The following is a 26005-nucleotide window of genomic DNA, read 5'->3' as shown; positions in this document are numbered from 1 at the left end:
GATTGTTTTTTATTGGACTTCATAAATTATCCCTGCTCTACAAATAAAGAACTTGAACCTGAAGATGTGCAACTTGCCCAAGCAATGTGCCAAGCTAATAAATGGGAGGGTTCGTCAGGACTGAAGCTCATGTCCTGCATCAATAAGTTGTACTTCTAGCAACTGATTGACACCATTAGACTCATGTTTATTGACTCAGTCCTGGCAGGGCTGAACTCCACTAAGAAACTCTTTTACCTGCAAGCACATAACATTAGTCTTCTGCCTGCAGCCTCAAAGGAACCTTTCATATTACTAAAAGGGTACTGCAGCCACCGGGGCATCAAATGCTGCAAATGTCCATGGTAACACATTTGGAAGTTTTCTTGGTGGGCCTTGACTCAGTACCAATCACACATTTCTGTATTCCTTATGGGTCCTGAAGCATGAGCCTTTCCCTAGCACTGTCTGCTATTAACTAGCTTTCTGACACATATTAAAAGGGCCGGGTCAATAGACATCATGAAGGTATGATGGATTTATTAGTGCTAACTAAAGGTTAAGCCTCATTCTGATAGCATTTTAAATAGTCTTTCTCAGCACCCTTTGATTATAACTCATTTCTTTTACCAGTTCCCCAACTCCTGTCTCCCGTTCCTGTTTCTTAGGAGAATCTACAACTGTTGTACACTGCAGAGGAAATTGAAAGCTTGCTAAAAATAAATGCAAAAGCTACACTAAAAATCCAGCTCATATAACTTTTAGATCAGAAGAATATAATGCACTATTTTTTGGTCTGGAAAAGATCATTGATCTATCTGTACTGAGCATGCAGCTGGCTCCGTGGTTAAGAAACGCGGTTAAGACAGAGGCTTGGGAAGTTTTTCAGAAAGAGCACATGTGCACCATGCTTCTGGTTTTCCTGAAGTCTGTTGCTGTAGGTTTAAGGTGTGAGACCGGTGCATGCAACTCTCCGTAGCAGTCCCTATTCCAGGGGAACTAATTGGGACAACTCACCCAAACCCAGATGTGCCGTTTTAATACATTACTAAAGATTAGAACCAGGAGAGTCATGAGTCACATCTGAGCTCATGGAGATAGTATCAGAGATATCCTCAGACTTTGCAGCGAACAGTATTTATTAAATGCCGACTATAGGTGCTGCCAGCTTAAATGAAAAGGCAAAGATATCTGCTAAGCCACTTAGGAGTGGCGATCTGCTCCCCGATTCCCATTTGGAGAAAGCAGGCAGCTGGGCAGTGATTGAAGCGTCCAGCAGGGGGCTGGCATTGGCTGTATATTCCTGGCTCCCTCTTCAGAGCGGCAGCGCAGGAGAGCTGCCGTTTGCTGGGGAAGCCAGTGACGTCCAAGGCATCCTGCCTATAGGATTGGAGGCTTTCTTGGTGCAGTTTTTTTCTACCCACTTTAAACGTTCAGGTTCTACAAATCAGGGAAGACGGGGAAATGCTGTGTGGAAATAGCAATCCAAAAGTTCTCAGTAAACTGCAGCCAGAGAGACTCAGTCTAGGGTGGATGTATGAAGAGCTGAGACAGAGTGGACTTAATTCTAAGCTTTTCTTCAGGCTGAGTTTCTGCTGCTTGTTCACTCAGTGAATTTACAGATGTATTGCCTGCTGGTGGTGTGAAGGCTGGGACAGAACTAACATCAACATACTGAGCTAGAGTTTGGAATACGTGTGTGTGTGTGTGTGTGTGTGTGTGTGTGTGTGTGTGAGAGAGAGAGAGAGAGAGAGAGAGAGAGAGAGAGAGAGAGAGAGAGAGAGAGAATTCAGAGTGTTTTAAAGGAAGACCGAAAGCCTCGTACAGATCTTACCTTCATCACCTAACTGAAAGGAAGTTACAAAGTAGCATCCTGAAGGCACATTTGAAGAGAGAAGTCTTGAGATGGATCCAAATAATTGTTCCCACCTGAACTTGGAAGTGGACCCTTTCCTGTCCTGCAACAACACCTTCAATCAAAGTCTGAATCCCCCCAAGATGGACAACTGGTTTCACCCGGGAATCATCTATGTCATTCCTGCAGTTTATGGGCTTATCATCGTGATAGGCCTCATTGGCAACATCACCCTGATCAAGATCTTCTGTACGGTCAAGTCCATGCGAAACGTGCCAAACCTGTTCATCTCTAGCCTGGCACTGGGAGACCTACTGCTGCTGGTTACATGCGCCCCTGTGGATGCCAGCAAGTACCTGGCTGACAGGTGGCTATTTGGCAGGATTGGCTGCAAACTGATCCCCTTTATACAACTTACTTCAGTGGGGGTGTCTGTCTTCACACTTACGGCACTGTCAGCTGACAGGTGAGTACTCATTGGAAGTTATACCTTCTCCTGGGGTGATGGACCACTCCGTGAATGACACGGGAGAGCTGTCTGCCTGAAAGGAAGTTTTACTCAAACTCACATTCCCTTCCAGGCACGGTTTTGTTCTGGAAATTACTTCTGGAGTTTGGCATATTAGTTTAAGAAAAGAAAAATGAGTGAATGGTGGAGACCCAAGGGGACAAATGAGAATTAAATCTCTAAGCCTGACACCGAGGGGCATTTTTCTGAAGAAAAATCTTTGCGTCTCCCCATCTTTCTCTGAAAAATTAATTGAACAGTGAGAAGGACAATCCTACCCCATAGTTTTAACCTCAGGCTAATGTTTCTTAGAAGCAATTCAGAATCTTTCAAAAAACAGAGAAGTTCCTACTGACCCTCTGTATAATTTCCTTTGAGAAAGAACAACAACAAAAAATAGTTGGGTGTGTGACTGATCAGAACAGTTGTGTGCTGATTTTTCTAAGTCTACCTTCAGTGACTTTAAACATCATTGCTCCCTTTGGCCCAACTAATCAAGTTCAAGGTTGACTTATAATTTTAATAGCTTTATTAATGTCCTTCTATGTACAATGTCTTTGTAGCTCGGTGAGGCTGAGTGTCCCCTGTTATTCTGAAAAATGCACATCTGGAAGACACACATGTGTGATATAATATATATATATGATTTATATTGATATAATAATTAAAATCTGCATTTATCAAATATCTATAATGTTAAAACAAGAATACTCATGCTCAAACAAGCAAGTAAAGATATATTTGACGGATATTCACACACGTTGCTGATTGTATCTTATGTTCTGAAGACTGAACACAGAAATGATTAGACTATCAGATACAACATATGATAAATGGCTAATTTAAGAAAAATGGGTCTAGTGGACCAGAGATTGCAAATTGTTGTCTTAAGTCAACTGTATGGTATATGTTAAAGATATAGAAGACCAGAGTGTATACTGGAGAAACTATAGCTGCAATTCTTTACAGTTTAGAATCTGAAGAAAATGGCCTATATTTTACTACTTGTAGTGCTTGAGTCTCTTGCTATAAAAGAACAAACTGTCCTCAGGTGAGCTGGCCTTCATAAGTAATGGACAAATAAAGATAGTGTTATCAGCACTTGTGGCCATGTGTTTGTTCTAAGCTACTTAAAGTACACTGCTCAGTACAGATGATATTCTCAGAGACTGAAAAGCAATGGTCCAGAAATGAGGGTATTGTATGCACCAGACCTGGTTTCTCCACACACCCTCATCTTGCTTGCATCCTGCCTATTGGCCTTCCAGGTACTAATGACCACAGACACTTTCTGTGTTCGTTCAGGGCCAGCAAACTTCAGAGCTGGCAGAAGCTCTGTGGCTGGTCCCCACTGGTGGAGGGCACGTCAGGCTGAGCATAATTTTCTTGATAGAAGAAGAGATTTGGGTTTCCGGGCTGGTGAATGCAGTGGTCCAGATGGTGTTTACTGTCTCCTCAGGGAGGCGAACAGAGTGGAAAGGGAGGGCATGGAATGGAAAACTGCAGCTGCAGGGACCCTCTTCCTGGAGTTCCAGACCAGACTGAGCTCGTCATCAGCAGTCAGGGACAGCTCTGTGCAAAGCTGAGTTGAATGCTACCGCAGCTGCAGTGTGTCCTCACTAACTTTTTGTAATTGGCCTTGCCTTGTAAAGGCTGACAGATCACTGGAATGACAGGTGGTACATCACACTAACTTCAACAAGAATAGATGCCCAGCCAGTTCGATAACACAAAACTAGACTTTTCTACTTGTATTTGAAAGCCACGAGATTCTTACAAGGTTTTATAGGCTTAGCCATGTAAATGTGAAACCTAAACTTTTCAACCATGTGTTATCTATGTACATAGTAAAAAGTGCAAGTTCACAGCTCGTCATTTTACACAATATCTGTGTAACTGTGTAACTCTAATATTGTGGATATTGAGTCCCAATATGTTGCCCATTTCTACTTAATATTCCTAAGGAAAGGCAACTGTTACTGTGATTTCATATACCCAACATTATTTATGGCAATTCTTGAACGTATGAATGAGACCATACAGTGAAGACAACTTTGTGTTTGCCTTCTTATGCTTGGCCTATTTCTACGGTTTTAATACATGTTGGCATGTTTAGCAGTGGTTTTTTTTTGATTGTGTGCAGGGTCCTTTGGAGGAAAAGACTTCCTGTTATCCTGACAAATAATGATGTATTTCTGATTTGGGGCAGAGAACCTTTTTCTTTGTGTTGTTTGTTTGTTTGTTTGTTTAGAATTTCGTACAATATATTTTGATGCTATTCTTTACTTATCCCCAACTTGTCCCAGAGCCTATCTCATCCCTACCCAGCACGTTCTTCTCTTTTAAAATAGTGAACAAACAAGCAAAAGCACACACACAGACACAAAACCAAACTAGCATGGAGGCCATTTTGTATTGGACAACTGTTCCTGAGCATTAGTCTTACCTTGTATCTGCAGTGTCACTTCACTGAAGAAAACTGTTTTTCCCTCTCTCAGCAGTTATCAAGTTCAGATAGCTTCTTGGTTAGGGTGGAAACTTTGCATCCTTTGGCTGACATAAGAATTTATTTCTTTTAGGTGTACGTTCAATTCTGAAATGCTTAACTGACTAGTGCATACATTTAGTACACATTGTCAGTTTCCAAGTGAGCCTCTATATTTGATAACTTGGGAAAAAGGTGAACAAAACTGTCCAATGGGGATAACCATTAGAACTAAAAGGGGGCTTTGAAACAGAAGCCTAGGCCCTACCCTAAGCTACTTTAACAAGGTTTCCAACATGTGACTGGGGCTCATAACAGTAATCATACATGCCCACCCATTGTAGGTTTTTTTAAACCAAGCCAGTATTTATCTTAGTCCCCCTTCTGCAGCCCCCTGTACGTGCAAGGTCGAGTCTTTGTCACTAAGAAAAGAACATTTTTCTAGAAAACTTTATACCACTGTCACCTTCCCAAAAAGGAGATTTCAAGGATTTTAAATGGAACCATGGGATTACCACGGTTTATGAATTTCAGGTTCACATTCAAGTACCTTTGATTTTAGTCCCTATCTTCTCTCTCCATTTGCCGTCTCTGTCCTCATACACACACTGCTGTCTTCATACATGCTATTACATGGCCTCATTCAAAATACAGTCTGATTCCATTTCCCTTCTCATGACAAGGAGCTCCAGACTCAAAATATGGCCACTTTAAAAGACTTTGGCTAAGTGACCCAAGGCAGATCAGTTTGGAAGGGGTTCTTCCATGGTCAAGTCAACTGCTCTTAGGCTACCATGTCTAGCTTTCTGGATTCTGGAGAGATTGATCTCTTTCTCACAGAAGACTCAATTTAGTTCCTTATCGAGCATCCTCCCATAAAATTCCTCAGTTAGACGAGGTTGGGTGGGTTGCCAGATTCTAAGTTCTAACTAGTTTGGTTTTTCAAAGGCATGTGCTGCCACCCTGGGAGGAAATTCACCTTGTGTCCAGCCACAGTGACCCAGAAGTGCTACCGGTGGCTCCTGGGAAGGAGCAGAGGCCAGGTGCTGTGGAAGTGGGCTTTCCCAGGCTCTCAACTGGAATGCAGTGGCAGAGGAGAAGAGGGAAACAAAGACCTTCCATGTCTCTCACACATTATTTTTTCAAGTGTCAGGCCTTCATGTGATTAATTAAGTATCATTCTGGCAACTTAATATGCACGAAGGGGAGAAAAGCACAAGCTTCATCATGAAACAGGCAGTGTCTCACGAAGGGCTCCCTGGTGAGGGTTTTTGAACTGTGCCTGTCAATAACATTCTTTAAAAATAGACTAAATTTGCATCCTTGCGCTTATAAATCTTCCTAGTGTGTGTGGTTGCATAAATTCTCCTTTAATTAAACCACGTGCTTTCAGAATAAAACGGAAGTTTTCCCCTTTTTTCACCTCCAAGTAAAAGCAAAGGGGGACATCCCAGAGGTTTCTTTTGTACAGTAGTCACCTCCTCTAAGAGACCTTCTTCGGCCACTCAGTCTAACAGAATGGGCAATGGGATCCTACTGACCATTTCTTTCTATTTTAGGCTTATTGGAATGTACGTTGTATATAGTAAGTTCTTGGGGGGGGGGAACACATCTATGAACTTAGATACTCCTACCACTACCACATCACCTTCACCAACATAGCCCAAATACATGTCATGTCTATCATCCCCCCAAATTATTTCTGATCCCTTTTTAGTGTACCCCTACCCTCCACCTCAGCTTCTGGAGAGCTTGCTCTTTTCCAGGATGCCCCATGAATATGTAGCATGCAACCTGGTTCTTTTTAGTACATTGTACTGCATGTTACACTTATGTAACTCACTTCTATTTTGCTATGTAGTAGTCACAGCATTGGTGTGTCAAGGCTTGTTTATCTGTCCTCCAGTTCACGATCAGTAGAACCGTTTTCCACTTGGGATGAGGATGAATAGATCTGGCATCATTTCTCATTTATAATTTTAGTATGGATATATGTCTTCAGTCCTCATGGGTACCTATAATCTATGTCTATTTTCTCAAGAGTTTCCTTGTTCATTTGTTTTGTTATGTCATACTGTATATTTATAAGACACACAGGAGTCTAGGGGCTTGGGGAGATAACTCAGTTGGCAAAGTGTTTGTCATACTAATCTGAGGGCCTGAGTTAGACCCCCAGAACATGCCTGTAATTCCAGCACAGAGAAATAGAGATAGAAGATATTGGGGGCTTGCTAGCTAGCCGTTCAACCTCAATTGTCAACTTCTGAGTTCAGTGAAAGACTGCATTTCAAAATATAAGATAGAGAGCCATCGATGTCAGCTGCTGGCCTCTGCTCATGTGAGAATGCACACCTACAAAGCTGGAATCTATCTCATTCATTAATATATTCTCTGATACTAGACCAGTATGTAGCCTGTACTGAGTGCTCAAGATATCCTTTGCTGAACAGATGAAATAAATATGCATGAAAGAAAGAAAAAAGGAGTGAATGCATTCAGATGGCTCATACCGGATGAACCTAGAATACTTGATTATGATCTACAAATCATGTTCATTTCCTTAGATGATTCACAGAGCAGCACTAGCAGAACAATGGTTCCAGCCGTAGATGACAAGAGCTAGATTCTGTGGAAACCGACGAGTGCTTTTAAAAAGAAAAACCAAACAAAAGTTTCAACAGAAGGCAGATAAACAAATATTTAAAATCACTTAAAACTTATACAGTGCATTTGGTAATCAAATGAGTTACAAATTAAATAGATTTAATAAGTTCCATAGTCATCATACGATTTAGGAAAGTACCATAATACCTGCAACTAGCTTCCTCACTCTCCTTTACTATGCTTGTTTTCTTAAATGTTTTGGCCCCATCCTCATCTGTCTCCTCTTAAAAGATCCATCATTCAGACATCCTTATTTCCTTTCCTTTGCATTTTTTTAAAGTTCTGGATACTGCACTGAATGTCTTAATGCATATGTGCTAAACATACACTCTACAGCTGACCCACACTCCCAGACTGCTAAGACATTGCTATAAGAAATTAGAATTAGTCTTCCCCAGGATAGTTCCCTGGTAATGTATCCATTCCCAAGTGGACAGCATTAAACATGTACAAGAGCAACACATGGATTCCACAGGCTGTACTTATATGAACATATGCACAGTGTGTGTAAATTATATCTCTAGAAGAAGAGGTCATGGATCTGAAAAGAATTGGGGGAAAAGTTGAAGGAGTTGGAGGGGGAGATGAAGGGATGGAAATGATATAAATACAGTATTCATGTGTGAAATTCTCAAAAAAAAATAAAAGGAGAACCATCATGGCTACCATTTCCTTGAAAAATGAAAAAAAAGGCATTAAAATGAGGAAAATTTTTTTTTAAAAATCAGAAGGATGCAGCTGAGTTTTATCATGGTTAATTAATCCAGCACTTTACCCGAGGTTAGAAAAGCTTTCGTCAGGCCCAGAAGGAGATAGGAACTCCACAGAAAGACCAAGAGAGTTAACTAACCTGGACCATTGGGGGCTCTTAGAGATCGATCCACCAACAAAAGAAGACACATGGACTAGATCTAGGCCTCCTACACATACATAGCGGATGTGTAGATCGGTCTTCATGTGGATCCTGAACAACTGGAGTGGGGCTATCCTTAAACTGTAGTCTGTTTGTGGATTCTGTTTCCCCACTGGGCTGCCTTGTCTGGCCTCAATGGAAAGGACATGCCTAACCCTGAAGAGACTTGATGTGCCAGGCTCAGAGACACCCAGAGGGAGCCTCCACCCTTTCAGAGGAGAAAGGGATGGGGAGAAGAGGGAGGGATTTGTGAATGGGGAGCCAGGAGTTGGGGGGATAGCAATTAGGATGTAAAATTAATAAAAATGCTAAAAAAATTTCCATCCAATTTCACAGCTCATATTGAGCCTGTCATATAAGACATTTAGAACTATAAAGTTTTAGAAAACTATTGGCTTTATCTTGCTTGTCTCTTGTTACAATACAATAGTACTGAATAAATTAAAAAAGATGGTAATGTATTTAGCTCATTATTCTGGAAGATGTGGCATCCAAAAAACACCAGTAGGTGGTGAGGGTCCCACTGCTGCACAGTGACATGGAATAAAGGAAATAAAATGTGTGAGAGACACCCAGCAATTTACTGAGGAGAAGGGGAACCAAACAAGGTCATGGAGCAGGGGAGAGGAGGGGAGAGGAGAAAGACAAACTATCACACTTTGTCCCATGTTTAAAAGATAGATAGATAGATAGATAGATAGATAGATAGATAGATAGATAGATAGATGGATGGATGGATGGATGGATGGATGGATGGGATGGATGGGATGGATGGATGGATAGTTAGATAGATAGATAGATAGATGATACATAGATAGATGATAGATACATAGATGTTAAAAAGATACATGATAGATGTTAAAATGATGATAGATATACACACATTCACACACATACATACATACATACATACATACATACATACATACATACATACATACTCATAACAGAAAATTACTCTTCACTTCCCAAAGTTCCTTCTTATCCCTTTATAGTGTTATGGATCTTCAACCTCCACCTCATTTCCTAGAAACCTTGATCTTTTCTAGGGTGTCCCATGAATGATAATATACAGCATGGTTCCTTTCAATTCAAAGTATTACGAAAGTGTAAATAGCCCACTCCTATTTTGTGGTGTACTATTCATAGCACCTATGTGCTATGGTTTATTTATCTGTCTTCTAGTTCATGATCAGTAGGTATGTTTTCAGTTTGGGATGGTGATGAACAAACCTGGCGTACATGCTCATTTCCAGTTTTCGTGTGGATATAGGTCTTCTATTCTCCCAAATACGTACAATCTGCAATTATTATTTTCTTGAGGACCCCCTTGTTTATTGTATACATATGACAGGGAAACAAAAAGAGAACTTTTCAGGAGGAGAAAACAATGGAGTGGATAGCAGGGAGGAAAATATGAGCAAAGCACAATTATACATACACCCCAAAACTCATAATAAATATACAACTAAATTCAATAAATAAAAAAGTCAAGTAGCCATTCACTATTGGTATAAGTAATGTATTGCTGCAATAATGGTATTAGTCTGTTCCTAAGGGCAGAGACCTCCTAATCTGACCATCCTCTGGATATTCTACCATTTGACACTGTATCGTCTGGATGACAACCAAGTTTCATGAGGTTTTTAGGCAGACATTCAAACCACTGCAACCACTACCAAAATTCGTTTCCTATGTAGGCTCCTATAAATGACAGCAGTTCCATTTTCTTGCATCTTGGGTAAACTTAAGGCCTCTTTGATGAATGGTGGCACCTACTACGAGCCCTTTGCTATCTTCCTCAGTCTTGGTACTTTGTCATTATGTAGAACACAAGTGAATTGATATTTGTAATTTGGTCACAGGCCAATTTACAAACTACATTAGTAAATTCAGTTCTACGTATATATTTAAATCAAATATCTTTATTATTTGATTTTTTTATTGGCCTCACCTGGTCTATAATTTACTCTTTTCTTCCTTTCTATGCTTTCTAGTTTTTATGTCCACTTGGCACAAGCTAGAGTGATCTGAGAGGAGGTAGCATCAATAATGCTTTTCTATAAGATCGGGCTGTAGCAGGCCTGTGGGGCATTTTCTTAATTGATGATCAATGGGGGAGGGCCTAGCCCATTGTGAATGGTGTCATCCCTGGGCTGGTTGTTGTTCTGTGTTCTATAATAAAGCAGGTCAAGCAATCCGGTGAGCATTATCCCTCCATGGTCTCTGCATCAGCTCCTGCCTCCAGGTTCTTGCCCTGCTTGAGTTCCTCTCCTAACTTCATTCAATGCTAAACTATTATGTGTAACTATGAGTGAAATCAATTCTTTTCTTTCCCAAGTTGCTATACTGGTCATGATGTTTTACCACAGCAATAGTAACCCTATTAACCCTAGTAACAAATTTCAAGTAAATTTAATACTTTAATTATTAAATTTTACTCCTCCATGAATGTGTTAATACAGAAATCCTTATTTTCACTACTCATTTAGGTACATCCCTAAAGTTTACAAGTGTGTATGACTTCATTTGTACTTACTATAAATTTAATTTCCTCACAATATAGGCCTAAGAGAACACTTAACTTCATTTTAAATTCCTCCTTCCTTTGCCTTTTTATTTTATCTGGAGGAAGGGAAGGGCTGTTGTAATGCCACGGTACGATGTGGTTCTCATCTTCCACCTTTTGTGAGAGTTTCCGGGATTGAACTTGTCACAGGGTTTGGCAGCAAGCTCTTTTATGTAGTGAAACATCATGCTGGCCCCTGTATGTTCTATTTAATTTTCTCTGTGTATCTATAACCCACACCACACCATTCGTCTTGTTTGTACATTCTTTATGTTTACTCACATATTTATGTAATATTTAAGTCTAGATTTTGATTTACCTTTTCCTGTATTCTCCACTCCTGTCTGCATCTCTGTGGCTTTTCACCAAAAACTATTTCCTCCTATCCAAGAATTCCCTATAGAGTTCTATTTATTACTAAGTCCAATAGTGATGATTCCTCTCAGTTTATGCTTGACACTGTCTTATTTTGTGTTTATTTTGGAGAATATTTTCAGAATTCTAGGATGAGGGTTTCTATCTTTTGGCACTTTGCAGCTGCCATTCATCATCCTCTGAATTCCTCTGTGAAGTCAAATTTTTCTTATAGTTCCTTTAACAACATTGTGTTGTGGTTGTTGTTATTTTCTGATTCAGCATATGTTCTTTTTCCCCCTGCCTTTTGAATCTATATTATTGCGTAGCTTGGTAGACCACCCTCTTTTCTTTCCCTCTTCCTTCCCTCCCTCTTCTTTCCTTTCCTTCCTTCTTTCCTTCCTTCCTTCCTTCCCTTATTTTTCCATCCTTCTTCCCATGCTTATTTGTTCATAGCATTTCTTTAGTCTGTGGCCTGAATATTTGTCAGCTTGGGAACTTGTAATCATTACAACCCTCACATGAATTTTCCTTTCTCTTATTTTATACTTCTACATAGAATAACAAGCCAACTTTGCATCTTTTAAAGTCTGCCCTTTCACTGTTCCTATGTCTGAAATTTCCCATGCCAGCTCTGTCACTAAAAGAAATGTTTTTTTTTTTATTTGTGTGGAGCTTCTCATTTATTTTGGGGTGCTGGAGATAAAAACTACTTTAAATACATTTTATTGTCACAATTTTGTCATGACTTATACATATGCTTTCCCATTTCTCTATTGCAATTCTAGAAATTCTATTTGGTTCACAATTTGATTCACAATATATTTTTTAAACTTTCTGTGGGGGGCTGGTAAGATGGCTTGGTAGTTAAGAGTGCTGGCTATTATTGAAGAAGACCCAGGTTCAATTCATAGAACCCACATGATAGTTCATGACTGTTTATAACTTCAAATCCTCTCCTGACCTCCTGGTGCTTCTTCACTTACATGCATGCACATAAACTCAAACAATTTACACATAAGTCATAAGTGGCAAATTCTAACCTCTGGAATATATATCGATCTATTTCTATTAGAAATTTCCCTTTTTATTTTATGATCTTTTGTCTCCTACCAGACCAAGTAATTTTTGCTTGAATGCCTAATTTGTTTTGTATGAAAAACTGTAGAGAAGTCGAGACTTGGGATGACATTACCTTCCAGAAAATGCTAGCCTTTGCTCTTGCTTGCAACTGGAAGGTAGTATTGTATCAGATTTATCTGGAAACTGAGCAGATTGGAAGCTGAGCTTTGGCATCTGTGAGAGTTAGTCTGTGTTTGTGGACACTTCATATCCAAGCTATAACCTGGTCCTTTTCCAGTTTTTTTCTTCTGCTGAAGTTTACCTTTTCTGGGCATCTCAACTTAACTCTCTTGTGGACTTACTTATTATTGATCTCACCTAAATGTTTAGAAATTGGAAGGACTCAAGAGGAAATATGAACTCCGAATTAGTCTCCTGTCTGTACTTCATTTCTCTCCAGGATCTGTATGCCTGCATTGTTATCTCCTGGTATGCCTCTGATGTTTTTTCAAAGAGATTTTTCCAACATTTTGTTTCTGAAGCTCTGGCTGGCCACCAGCTAGTTTGGCCTGATCAGGAATGGAAAATCCTTCACCCCCTCTCCGAAAGACTTTCTCTACCGCCCTTGAAGGCTCAGGCCCGGGCTGGCAACAAGTAGTTTCCAGCAACCTAGTTGGGTCTGCGAGGTCAGCATTTATAGTCTCAGCATCTTAGCATTAGAGAACTGAGTTGTGGCTCACTTCAGAGTGAGACAGTCAGAAATCTCAGCATGCGGGAGTGCCTATGCTGAGGGTGCAGGCTCGTCAAAGTCTCAGGGATCCTGAAACTCGGCCAGGACTCTCGGCCCAGTGAACAGGACTTGGAACTGATATTTAGCTACACAATGAGTTGTTGAAATTCCATGGAAAGAAAAAAAGCCAGAATGGTCCTAAGATATGTCTCTTTAAATTTCATTATTTAATAGTTTTGAGAATTTCGTACATGAGTACTGTATTTATATCATTTCAAGCCTTCCCTCTTTCTCCTGTGGCCCCCAACTCCCTCTCAAATTTATGACCTCTATTTCTATAATTATTATTGTCACATACATGTGCATGCGTACATATTACACACACACACACACACACACACACACACATATATATATATATATATATATATATAGTCTACATTAACTTACTTAGTTGAATTAGTATTGTCCATATGTCCATGTGTTTAAGGCTCACCATTTTGGATTGGATAACAGTTCAGGGGAGCTTGTCCCTGGAGAAAACCGATTCTCTCTCTCTCTCTCTCTCTCTCTCTCTCTCTCTCTCTCTCTCAAGCTCCTCATGTTTAGAAGACACTGTCTTATAGTGATGTCCTGGTCCTCTGGATCTTGCAATGCTTCCATTTCCTTGAGCCTGAGGTGTGTATGAGGTTAAGATGTAGATGCACCAACTGAAGCTGGTGGCCATATGGCCATTTATTCTCTAGATTTTGACTAGTTTGAGTTTGATTTTTAAAACCACTGTGTATCCTTGGTGTACATAATAGTGGATTATATTAAAACAGCTTCATACAAATATAAATTGCATGCTAAGCAAATGTCCTACACTACTTGACTCCCTTCATCTCCCCTTCTACTTCTTCTCATAGTTTCTCTTATATGTTCATATTATATATGCATGTGTGACCTTATGTTATCTCTAATAAAAATCTAGGAAACACATCCAAGAGAAAGCACATGGTACCTTTGCAACACTAGCTTAATTTGCTTAATATGTGTGATGGCTGGTTTGAATTGTCAACACAATCTTGAATGAGCTTGGAGAAGGGCCTCAGAGAAGGTCTGTGAAGGATTATCCTACTACATTGATTGAGGTGGGAAGGCCTCCCCACTATGGGTAGTACCAGGGGATCCTGAACTGTATAAGAACAGGAGCTGAGAAGCAGCACACACGTCTTCATTGGTGCCTTCTGACTATGGACTTAATGTGGTCGGTTGCTTCAAGCTCTTATTACTGGACTTTCCCACCTAAAACTATAAGACAAAATAGTACTTTTTGCCTCAAGTATTTTGATTAAAAGCAATAGCAAAATCACACCTCATTTTCCTGAAAATGACAGGGATTTTATCTTTTCTCTATGACTGAAAATTACATATGATAGTATCATATACATATATATCTACTGGCACATCAAGTATTTTCTTTATCTCTTCCTTGAGAGCCACTTGAGTAAAGTTTCACTTAGCTATTCTGAATCGTGCTGCAATAAACACTGATGTGCAAATAGCTCTGTGATATATTAGCTGTAGTTCTTTTGGGTGAACTCCCAGAGTGGCATCACAAATTTATGGAAATCTTATTTTTAGTTTTATTTCTTATTATTTTCCTCTTTGTCTTTCCTTTTTTTCTACCCCATCTGCTTTATTACCTCTGCCTTGTCCTTGCATTTACTTCCAGGCTAATAGGGCAGGAAAACTACTGAAGATTTATGAAGAATAGGGGAAATACAAACCTTTAGCACACGATGACATTTGTTTTCGGTCAGAAGGACGTACTCTGATAATGTCTATGTCTATGTAACTCACTTGTCTCTTCACACTGTCTCCATATAAATAGAACTGTAGGTCATGTGGAAGTTTTTCCAAGTTTCGTTTTGCCCTTTGCTAATTTTGTTTTATTCTGTTCTGTTCTTTTGCATTAGGATGTGTCATAATTGGGTCAAATGTTTGCTATGAAAAGTACCTTAAACATAATTTATAGAACAATAAAAATTATGTTACAATCAAACAACAGTAGTTTTCCCCATGAAAATATATAGGGAATACTGTTTTTTTAATTCTTTTTTATGTGTATGGATGTTTTGTGTCTATGTATGTGAGTGTACCACTTACATGGCTGGTGGCTTCAGATCGCAGATATGGTGTTGTATTTACTTGAACTGTAGTTACAGAAGGTGGTGAGCCACTGTATTGGTACTGGGAATTGAACCCAGGTCCTCTACAAGAGCAGCACAAACACTTAACCACTGAGCCATCTCTTTAGTCTTTAGGATGCTTTCGAAAATATGGTGATCCAAACTAATTTTTAAAGGAATCTCATTATTGGGTGATTATCTAATGAGATATTTCCTATTCTTACATTAGATGATCAAACACATTAGAGAAGAATTGGAGCCAAATTTCTTTCCAAGATTGTCAACAAAAATGGATATGAAGGTTGAAATGATAGTGTGAAGGAGGACTGTACCACAGGATGCACATAAACATAGTCAGTATTTAAGCATCCTTTACTTGTGCATTAAGGAAAATATGAGAGTCTAAAGATAATGCTTTTTGTCCCTTCTCTGGGACTGGCTTTTATGGCACCAGAAGGCATCCAGAGTAAGGAGGCAGCCAACAGTGCTACTCCGGTATGATGCCTATGAACCACATCCATGACTATCATAGCACATTGCCACTGAAGGTGCAGTAGTGGCACGCATACCTTGGCAATAACCAACAGCTCTTTAATTGGACTTAAGACTCACTTAACAAGAGGGAAACCATGCCTACTACTCAAGACTACCAAATCATGGTTGTAAGAGGAGGATCACTAATTTACTACACTAGCCTAATCCATAGCCACAGTCTATAAGCAGAAGATGAGTATAGTCTTTACCCCTCATCAAAGAAACTTCTCTTTACAGTAGATTACATCCATTACAGAAATCCACACATAATTAAGATGCATATTTTCTATAAAACACTCACACCACCTAAGGCTCAAGGAACATTTTGGAAGAGGGGGCAGAAAGATTGTAGGAACTAGAGGATAGGGTAGTTTGCTATGAGATTGTGTCTCCTAGAAATATCTGACGCTACACCCATAAAGTCTTCCCAACATGCCCGTCTAAGCATGAGCAGAACATGGAGGGCACCAGTGGGCATGCCAAGGTGGAAAGGGGAAAGATTTTGAGGCTTTCAGCCTACACGAAGGACTATAGGCAGCTGAGAAAACCTGGAAGTTGGAGAGGTGATCTACTGCAGGGAAGGAAGAACACACCAACTGGTTGTCCAGTACTAAAGGGTCAGCCTTAAAAACAACATGTATATAAGTTTGTATCCCCAGAACATTATATGGACTGAACAGGTTATACTTAGGATATTATATTATATATTCCTATCCAATATATCTTATTCAATATTATATATATTCATGAATTAAAAATTAATGAAAAAGGCCATGAATTTGAAGAAGAGGTATATAAGAGGATTTAGAAGGAGAAAAGGAAAGGGAGAAATGTAAGTATATTATAATTTCAAAAATAAAACAATGGTCAGTCGTAGGAATTCATCACTGATTCGGCATCCAGAGCCTGAGGCTCGGGGAGATTCAGCTGACTATAGGACTTCTCTTAGCTTTGACGTCTTCTTCAAGTGAAAGAAATTATACTTGGTGATTGAATTGCTCTCAGGTCTACAGTTCCATAGAAGAGAGATTTGTAATTAGAACGGTGCATGCATTTGTCTGTATTGTAGCCGCACTTCACATATCGATCTACTGCCATCATCAACTCTAAGAGCTCTTCACAAGGATCTATGTAGAAATCATTGCCATGTTCATTAAGGGTTTCTTTTGGACATATTTTTCCTCTCTAGTTAAGAGTTTAAATCCTCATTGGTCAGGAACTTTTACATTCATGGTACGAAGCAGAGCCTGAAATACCAACTTAGTACTTCAGTGCGCTGCTAAATTAACCAAGTGTGCTGAGTAGTGATAGCTTGGCACTAGAAACCCAATGGCAGGGCTCTCTAGCCTATTGTCTTTATTATTATGAGGTAATAAGGTTAATAAGCAGTGTTGTGTGATGGAAGGCAGGCTTACTTCTATTTAAAGATGGAATGAACAGCTTTGACGGGGACAAGCAGAGAACACAGGAACATTAGCTGTGTTCCCATATTCAATGCACATAGGCCAGAGCTTGGCAAATATTTCTGTAATGGCCAGATGATAAACATATGAGGATCAGAAGACCATAGGGTCTCAAATGCAACCACTAAATTCTGCTTTTATCACATGAAAACAGCTATAGATAATGTGTAAACACATGGGCATGGCTGTGTGCCAGTAAAACTTTATTTATGGATGCTGAACTTTGAATTCTGTGTAATTTTCACACATCCCATAAATATTTGTCTTTTTTGGACTTTTCCCAACCATTTAAAATGTAAAAAACATTATTAGTTCATAGCCATACTAAAAGAGACAGAAGACCGGATTTGATCAATGAGAGTCATACAGTTTCCTGTCCATGATGAAGATGTGTGTACGTACTTTCTGCAACAACCATTTAACAGTGAGAGTTCCTTGTTTAAATGGAGTATGCCTAGGAAAACTCACACTTCTGTTCCAGTTAACCAGGAGAGAGGCCCTAAGGAATATTGTATATAAAATCCCTATATCTGGGGGGAATGATTCAATGGTCAAGTGCTTGTCTTGCAAGCATGAGTTGGATCCCCTAGAACACATATGAAAAACTGCCCATGGTGGTATGAAATTGTAATGTCAGCTCTAGGGAGTCAGAGACGTGAGTGCAACTCACTAGAGAGCTGGCCTAGCCTACATGATGACCTCCAGGTTAGTGAGAGATGCTGTCTCAAATAGCAAAGTGAACTGTAGTTGAGGAGGAACTCCCAACACACACACACACACACACACACACACACACACACACACACACACACACACACACACACACCCAGTTCTATATCTCTGTGGTACTGTGATGGTTTGAGGCTCTACCATAGCATACACCCGAGTTTTTCAGATTATTAAAAACCACTATCATCTATGTTTTTAAATGGTAAAGTGGGGGTTCTGCAGCACATGATCAGGAAACAGTAGAACTGAGAGCAAAACCAAGGACTTTCAGTCAGCTATTTCCTCCTGCATGCTATTGGTTGTCCGTGACATGAAGTTTAAATAGAGAGAAGGAAAGGCTTTGGAAGACAAAGCTTTAGCTGGATTCCTGCACACGCCATATTTCTTGCCTCTCTTTTTGTGTTTCACCATTGTGCTTTCTCCAAGGTCTTTCCATCCAACTCATGGAACAGGTTTAGTAAGTTATAAAAAGTAATGGGGAGGGAACTGGGCCTGGCTAGGTCACTTCCTTAGTTATCCCTAGTAATTTTGAAGACTTGAAATGTTCAGAGAAGTAGGAAACATCTGGACTATGTAAGGTATTCAGAACAATGTTTCCTAAGGCTTTGAGGGGATAGTTGGGAGGCTTTGAGTCTCCTGGAGCTGGAGTTACATATGGCTGTGAGTCCCCTAACATGGGTGCTTGGAACTGAATGCAAGTTCTCTGGAAGAGCAGCATGTGTTCTTAACCACTGAGCCATCTTACAAGCCTGAATCATCATTCTTAACTTCCAGGATGGAGTAAGAAAAACATAGCTAAGAGTTCAGGTTTGTGGATCCATTTACATTAACTCATTGCTAGTACAGGACCCGGCAAAAGTAGATACTTAAGATATGTTTGTGTTATCAGACATGCTGCTTTCTGGGTAGTTGTGGGGGTTTTTCTTCACTTGACCTAATTGGTGGAGGCACATAAAGAAGTAGAGATCACCAGAATTTCTTGGAAAAACTGGCTAGAGGCTTGTTAACATCTTCAGAGTATGACCTGATCTTTGGAGGGGCATCTGTGTTATATCACAAAATGTGTACATGACATACTGATGTTAAAAGATACAAAACAGTTGACTTTTTTGCACAGAAATTTAACATCTTTTATTGCAATCATAAAGAAGGAGAAACAAATACCATCTAACATGTATCTGTGTGATTTTTCACTAACTTTAATATCTGTAACTCTTTCCTTTTACTATTCTATGTTGATTGCATAAAATAATAAGCTGCTTATGATTTCCTTCATGAATGTATATAGTGTACTGTTCTCATCCTCACTCATCTATCATCTATTCTGGTTCCCTCGCTTCCCTTCTATGGTCCTTTCTTCTTTTATTTTATTTTTATGTCTCATAAAACACCTATAATCCACGTGTAATAAAAACTTGTAATCTTTGTCTGAAACTAGCTTATTTGTCCTTGTATGGCCTTTACAATTTCCATTCATTTTTCCAAGGCGGGGGCATAATTTTGTTCTTCATAAGCGTGCACATGCACACACACACACACACACATACACACCCACATTCTTGCCCTAATTTTCTTCTTTTTTATTAATAACTTTATTCATTTACATTTCAAATGATATCCTCCTTCCCAGTTACCCCTCTGCCAACTCCCCTTCCCCTCGGCCCTCCCCCTCCCCTTGTCCTCTATGAGGGTACTCCTCCATCCATTGCCCACTCCTGTGTCAGTGCTCTAGCATCGCCCTACACTGGGGCATCAAGCCTTCCTTCCATCCCATTAAGGCCAGATAAGGCCATCGATGCTCTGCTACATCTCTATCTGGAGTCCTGGCTCCCTCCATGTATACTCTTTGGTTGTTGGTTTAGTCCCTGGGAGCGCTTGCTGGTCCAGTTAGTTGACACTGTTCTTCTTATGGGGCTGCAATCCCCTTCAGCTCCTTCAGTCCTTCCCCTAGCTCTTCCATTGGGCTCCCCAGGCTCAGTCCGATGATTGGTTGTGACTATCAGCATCTGTATAGGGCAGGTGCTGGTAGAACCTCTCAGGGAACAGCCATATCAGGTTCCTGTCAGCAAGCACTTCCTGGCTTCCCCAATAGTGTGGGGGTTTTGTGTCTGCAGATGGGATGGGTACCTAGGTGGGGCTGTCTCTGGATAGCCTATCCTTCATCCCTGTAAAAGAAGACCAAAAATACCCATAAACATTGGGAAGAATTATATCGAACATCATGTAACAAGACTGCCAAGTGATTCTTGTCTTATTTGTAGGATTCTTCACTTTGTAGTTGTTTTATGCTAAGCTCTTAGGACTCTTGTCCTGTGTTGTTTTAAGTGAAAAGTCCTCCTAATTAGCTTGCTGCTTCTCACCCACCTTCCTTGTTGATCTCTTTACTGACTCGAGGCAACTATGTCAGTTGGTTCTTGTTATATATGTATTGGGGGGTGTTGGTTGGGAGGACTGGGGATGGAACCCAATGAAGAAAATGGAGCCTCTAAAATCTTTATATCTGAGCCTGGTTTCAGGAGCCAGATGGCCTTTGTTCAGATTCTAGCTCTGCCATTTGTTAATGTAGCCTTGGGAAAGTTAGTGACTCTGTGGTTCTTTCCTTTGGCAAGAGCTGTAAAAAAGGGGGGCTGAGGAGAGAGAGAGGAGAGAGAGGAGAGAGAGAGAGAGAGAGAGAGAGAGAGAGAGAGAGGCTAGAGGCACAGAGAGAGACAAAAAGAGAGACCCAGAGACAGAGACAGAGTTACAGAGACAGTGAGGACAGATTGGAGACAGAAACAGAGAATGAAGTGAGGAAAGAGAAATGCTAAACAGTACCTATAACCTTCTATTGTAATAAGGATTTTATAAAAGGTAAGAGTAACTATTGAAAAGCACTTCATAGACTATTATGCTCTTTCTTTCTCAAGCATGAGGTCCAAAGTCATTTGACTGAGGATGCTAATAGATACAGGCATAACTGCATTAAAATTAGATTCATATTTTAATGACAGAAAACATTTCAAGACTCTTCATCTCTTACATTGTAAAATTCAAATTAGAGACCTTCTTTTATCATTTAGTGTCAATCGAGCACTTCTTTTTTGAGTTAATTCTTAAAACCAATTGAGAACTGTGCCAGGCACACAGTATGTGCAATGTGAGTTTTCATTGAATAACAAAACAGTAAAAAAGAAACCCAATAACAACAAAATAAATTGCTAATGAAGGAAGTAGAGTCTAGGGTTCCTAGGCGTCATCTTGCTTCTGTCCTTGCCTTAGACCTCTTCCTTACACACTAAGACCTCCCCACCATGAACAATGCCAACCTAAGAAGTTACAAAGCTTGGTCACCCCTTATTATTTCTCAACCTTCTCATCGAAGTGTATTTAAATATACCGCTGTTAAATGTTTATAATTAGATACAGTGAGTCATATGCCATGATGGTAGTTTTGACCTTCAATGCATCTTGTTTTGGAAAAGAAGTTGAAAGACATTTTATTAAGGTAATTTAGAAATTCTATTTTTAGCCCTATAATATGAAATGTATTTAAAACTAAACACTGTCTGTGGTATTTCAATGTTTAAATATATGTGAAATAAACTAAATTGACCAGGAGAAGAATTTATGCTGTAGGTGGTGGCTGTGTTCCCTGGTGTGCCTTGGATGACGTAGGCTTTTCTTCTTAGAGTAAAACTAATTACTGAGCCTAAAGGAGGTTTGGGGCAGGCTGTGGCCATCCAAGAATGAACACCCTATGCAATTCTCAGCCCAGAGGGCTCAAAGAGGGTTAGGGACTGGTGGGTAAGTGCTGTCACTTTGTTCTTGGCTGGCCCAGTTCTGCAACCTGCTCCTGACACTCTCAGGGGTCCTTGTTTCTTCCCTTCCTGTCTTACTTTCCATGCTCTCCCAGGCCTTTCTGGTGACTTAATCCCAATCTCCCCTCTGAACCTGTATGGGGATGAATGACCAGTTTTTGAAGACAATCTATGACCCAGAATCAGTGATCTATTCTACCCTAGAACACGGGTGAACTTTGTCTTCAGGCTTTGTCTTGTTCTGTGAATTTTCTAGGCTGCAAGGTACAGTGATTTCTCTATGTGTGCAAATGAAATCTGGAAATGTTCATCCAACTCTGGGGCTCATAAACTGTTGAGAAGTGTAACAAGATCTAAATATATGTTCATCCCTCCATAAAGTTTTTGAAAAATGATCCATGAACAGCTTGTGCCAAGATGCTTGCGTACCTATTGAAGTTTAACTGGATAACTGCTTTCCTTTGTCACTTTAAACATAACCAAGGCAAGGGCAATATTTCAGCCTGCTTATACCCCTTCTGACAGGCTCCCTTATAAGATTAGCATTGAACTCTGGAATTAGATCATCTTGATGAAACTCATTTTTGGCCCAAGGTTCAGTCGGTGTTCAATTCCTTGTGAGAAAGCATTATAAGCTGTCTGATAACTGAGTACTTCTCTCTTTCCACTCTATCCCTAAGATTTTACAGCTCTTAGAGCCTAGAATCAGAGGGCTGTGTTACTGTTGTTTTGTAGTTTTGAGAATTGAACTTAAGGCCTTGCATGTGCTACGCAGGTGCTTCACAGCTGAGCTATACACTCAGCCTCATCTCTCAGAATCAATATCTTTCTTTCTGAAATATTCCTGGCATCATCCCAGGTGCATTCTAGCCTGGAGGCTCCTGGTTCTTCACTGATGCCAATGCCTTTTTCTTTTTAAACCTTACCCCAAGCTCTCACTCAGACGACCCTTTGGGGCCTTGGAGCTTCTAAATATAGAAGAGATCTCAGAGTTCACTCTAAGCCTTAGGACATATGGGTCTCTCCCTCTCTGTCTCTCTCTGTCTCTGTCTCTCTTTGTCTCTGTCTCGGTCTCTGTCTCTGTCTCTCTCTCTCTGTGTGTGTGTGTGTGTGTGTGCGCGCGCGCGTGCGTGCACGCACGCACGCATGCACGCACGCACACATTTACGCACGCATGCATGCACGCACGTTCGAATCCCAGGTCTGATGGTCAACACAGCAACATCAGATTAAGAAGCTGTCTGGCCTGGTGTTATTCTTAGGAGTCATCTTGAAAAGGCTCAAATTTCGATCCTAATGTTTAACATTGGTGGACTTAGATAAGTTACTGAACCTCAGTTTACTCAGCTGTTAAAGAACATTAATATTGGTGTCTGCCCTCCAAGATTGCTGTGTGGACAAAACATGATCATTTAATCAAAGCATAGCCAATCAATCATAGCACAAGTGCTCTGATCCATAGCAAAGTAGCTCACAAGCTTCAGCTTATTATGATGGTGGTGATTCCTTGAGTCAATCTAATCAAACCCATATACAGATATTATATTCCTCAGAAATCTACACACACACACACACACACACACACACACACACACACACACACACACCCCAAAGATACTAATGGAGGCTGGGGAGATGGCTTGATCTGAGTCAAATCCCCAGTACTCACATTCAGGACCCCAAGCATGACTTCCTGTACCTGTAATTCCAGTACTTAGGGTAGCAGAGACAGGATCCCCTGGCCTTTCTAGTTAGCCAGTCTAGCTCAATTATTAAGCTCCAGATTTAGTGAGAGATTCTGTCTTAAGTCACAAGATGGAAAGCTACTGAGGGAGACATGGACATGTGTCTCTGACCTCTACATAGTATGTACACAGATGAACACATACACAGAAATTCACACAGATACAGATACACATTTAAAAAAATTTCCACGTGGTATATGCAAAGCAAGACTTTGGAGCAGAAAGTAAATATGTAGATATATGGCCTTGTAGATATATTTGCCCTTGCTCCCAAACAATGGAGAGATTTTAAAAATTTCTTTGCTGGGAAACAGCCTTCTTCCCATAGCAGACGGTGAACACACTGACTTCCATTGTTCTGTGTAGCAAATAGAAGGCATCCCTACCTCCAAACCTAGCTATGCTCTCCAGGATATACTGGGTGCACACTAGGAGAGGATCAGAGGGAGAAATTGCAGCCCCCAGATAAACCACTTTAGAATTGTACAGGGTATACAAGGGTTCTGCCTGCAAACACAATTTGTTTCTTGGTCTCTTCGAGAAAAATCAAAAGTCCAATTACATTGCACAACATGGACCATGACCCTTAAAACCTGCTTCTCCCCAAAATGGGAAGATCTCTGCTGAAGACTCCTAGGAAGTCCACTAAAACCTTAATTTCATCTGTGGGAACTTTCACGTGGGACAATGGATGCCAAAGTGGAGATCAGCCGCCTGGAGAGGGAGTTGAGACCTGTCTAATGGGTAAGGGAGGAAAGTATCAAGCCATCTATTTATATTGGCTTCTATTTAAATGGAAGGGTGAATTAAACATTAGTGTTCAAACTGAGGTTCACTCCCTGTTTGCTCTATCCCAGTATCCCTTACTAAGTGTCCTTTAGGCATCAGAAACAGTGCCCTCATCCACAATGGCAGCTGCACTCTTCCCTGATATCTCAGTTCATATCCAGCCACTATAAACTGATGTGTATTTTATATAATCTAGCTTTAATTAAACTAGCCTCCTCAAATGAGCAAGTGGCTTAAAAATAGTCCCGACAAAACAAAAAAGTACACAACAAAACCTCACAGGTTGTAGATGATATTAAAATCACAAACCCAAGAGAGTATTGACTATCCCTTGCTCTTGGTGTAGGTGTTGAGCAGATATAAAACATTCAATCATGTTTTAATTATAATTTAATAATGTTGTGCATATGGCAAAGGCTTTTTTCTTTAATGATATAAATAAAATATATGGCATTATGTCTTAGATACTTTTTTATTATTGTGAAGAAACATCAGGGGCAAGGCCACTTATAGAAGAAAGAGTTATTAGGTTTATAGTTTCAGAGGATGAGTCCTTGATCATCATGTCAGGGAGTATGACAGCAGGCCTGCAGGCATGCATGGTGCTGAAGCAATAGTTGAGAGCTTACATGTTAAGACAATAACCATGAGAAAGAAAGAGGAGAGGTAATTGGTGTGGGCTTTTGAAACCTCAAAGCTTGCTCCCAGCGACACATCTCCTCCCAAAAGGCCACACATCCTAATTCTTCCCAAACAGTTCCACCAACTGTGGACGAACCATTCAAATATGAGAGCCTATGGGAGCCATCCTCATTCAAACCTCACGCATTATTTTACCCTTTTTCTCTACTCTTAGATAATTTCTAAAAATGTATATTTTAAAATACCCACTTCATTCAATAGTAACTGTTTCCTTGAGTTTGTCTTTGCCATGTAGCATGTGACTATGAGCACGTGTACTTACATTTGTTGCCTGTATTCTGTTTTGCTGAGCTTTGAAAGGTAAACACCTTAAGCTTTTACTCCTGTGAATTTCATCGTTTTTCCTCTGAACAAGGACAATCTTCTACAATCTCAATTTTATCATGTTGAAAAAAATTAAAAATAGTTCTTTAATAACATCTAATATTTAATGCATAATTAAAATGTGTCCAATTGTCCTTTAAAAGTCTTTTATAGCTACTTTTTAATAATTACAGATCAAATAAAGACTTATGCATTACATGTTTTATATCTCTTTCATCACCTTCAAGATAAAATTTTCTTTGGTCTTGATTATTTTCATAGCAATAACAGTGCTATTTTAAGAATATTTCAAATTTGATGTGTGGCAATTTTATACATGCATACAGTGCACCCTGATTTTATCCATCCCCAGATTTCCACACAACTCCCTTTGGGCCCTCCCTAAAACATCTCCCACCCACTTCATGTCTTGTCTTCCTTTTTTAAAAATTTTATTTTTTTGGATAATTTATGTATTTTCATTTCAAATGTTATCCCCTCCCCCCATACATCCTCATTCCTCCCCCTATTTCTATGAGGACGCTCCCACTCGCACCGAAGCACTCCAAACTCAACGCCCTGGCATTACCCTAAATTGGGGCAACGAGTCTTCACTGGACCAAGGGCTTTTCCTCTGATTGATGCTGGAC

At 40.0% G+C, this 26005-nt stretch overlaps 1 protein-coding gene across 1 annotated transcript in view; it reads left to right on the top strand.

The window, feature by feature from the left end:
- The first annotated feature begins 1440 nt into the window (after positions 1-1440).
- Positions 1441-26005, top strand: part of Grpr (gastrin releasing peptide receptor) — a 44463-nt gene continuing 19898 nt past the window's right edge. The window contains exon 1 of the mRNA XM_032890343.1: positions 1441-2300. Within this exon, the coding sequence (XP_032746234.1) occupies positions 1885-2300 (416 nt within the window). The 5' untranslated portion in view covers positions 1441-1884. The remainder of the gene's footprint in view (positions 2301-26005) is intronic.

Source organism: Rattus rattus, chromosome X, assembly GCF_011064425.1.
Source record: "Rattus rattus isolate New Zealand chromosome X, Rrattus_CSIRO_v1, whole genome shotgun sequence".
In the NCBI taxonomy this organism is placed as follows: Eukaryota; Metazoa; Chordata; class Mammalia; order Rodentia; family Muridae; genus Rattus; species Rattus rattus.
Note: the sequence above shows the minus strand (reverse complement) of the source record. Positions and strands in the feature narration are given on the sequence as shown.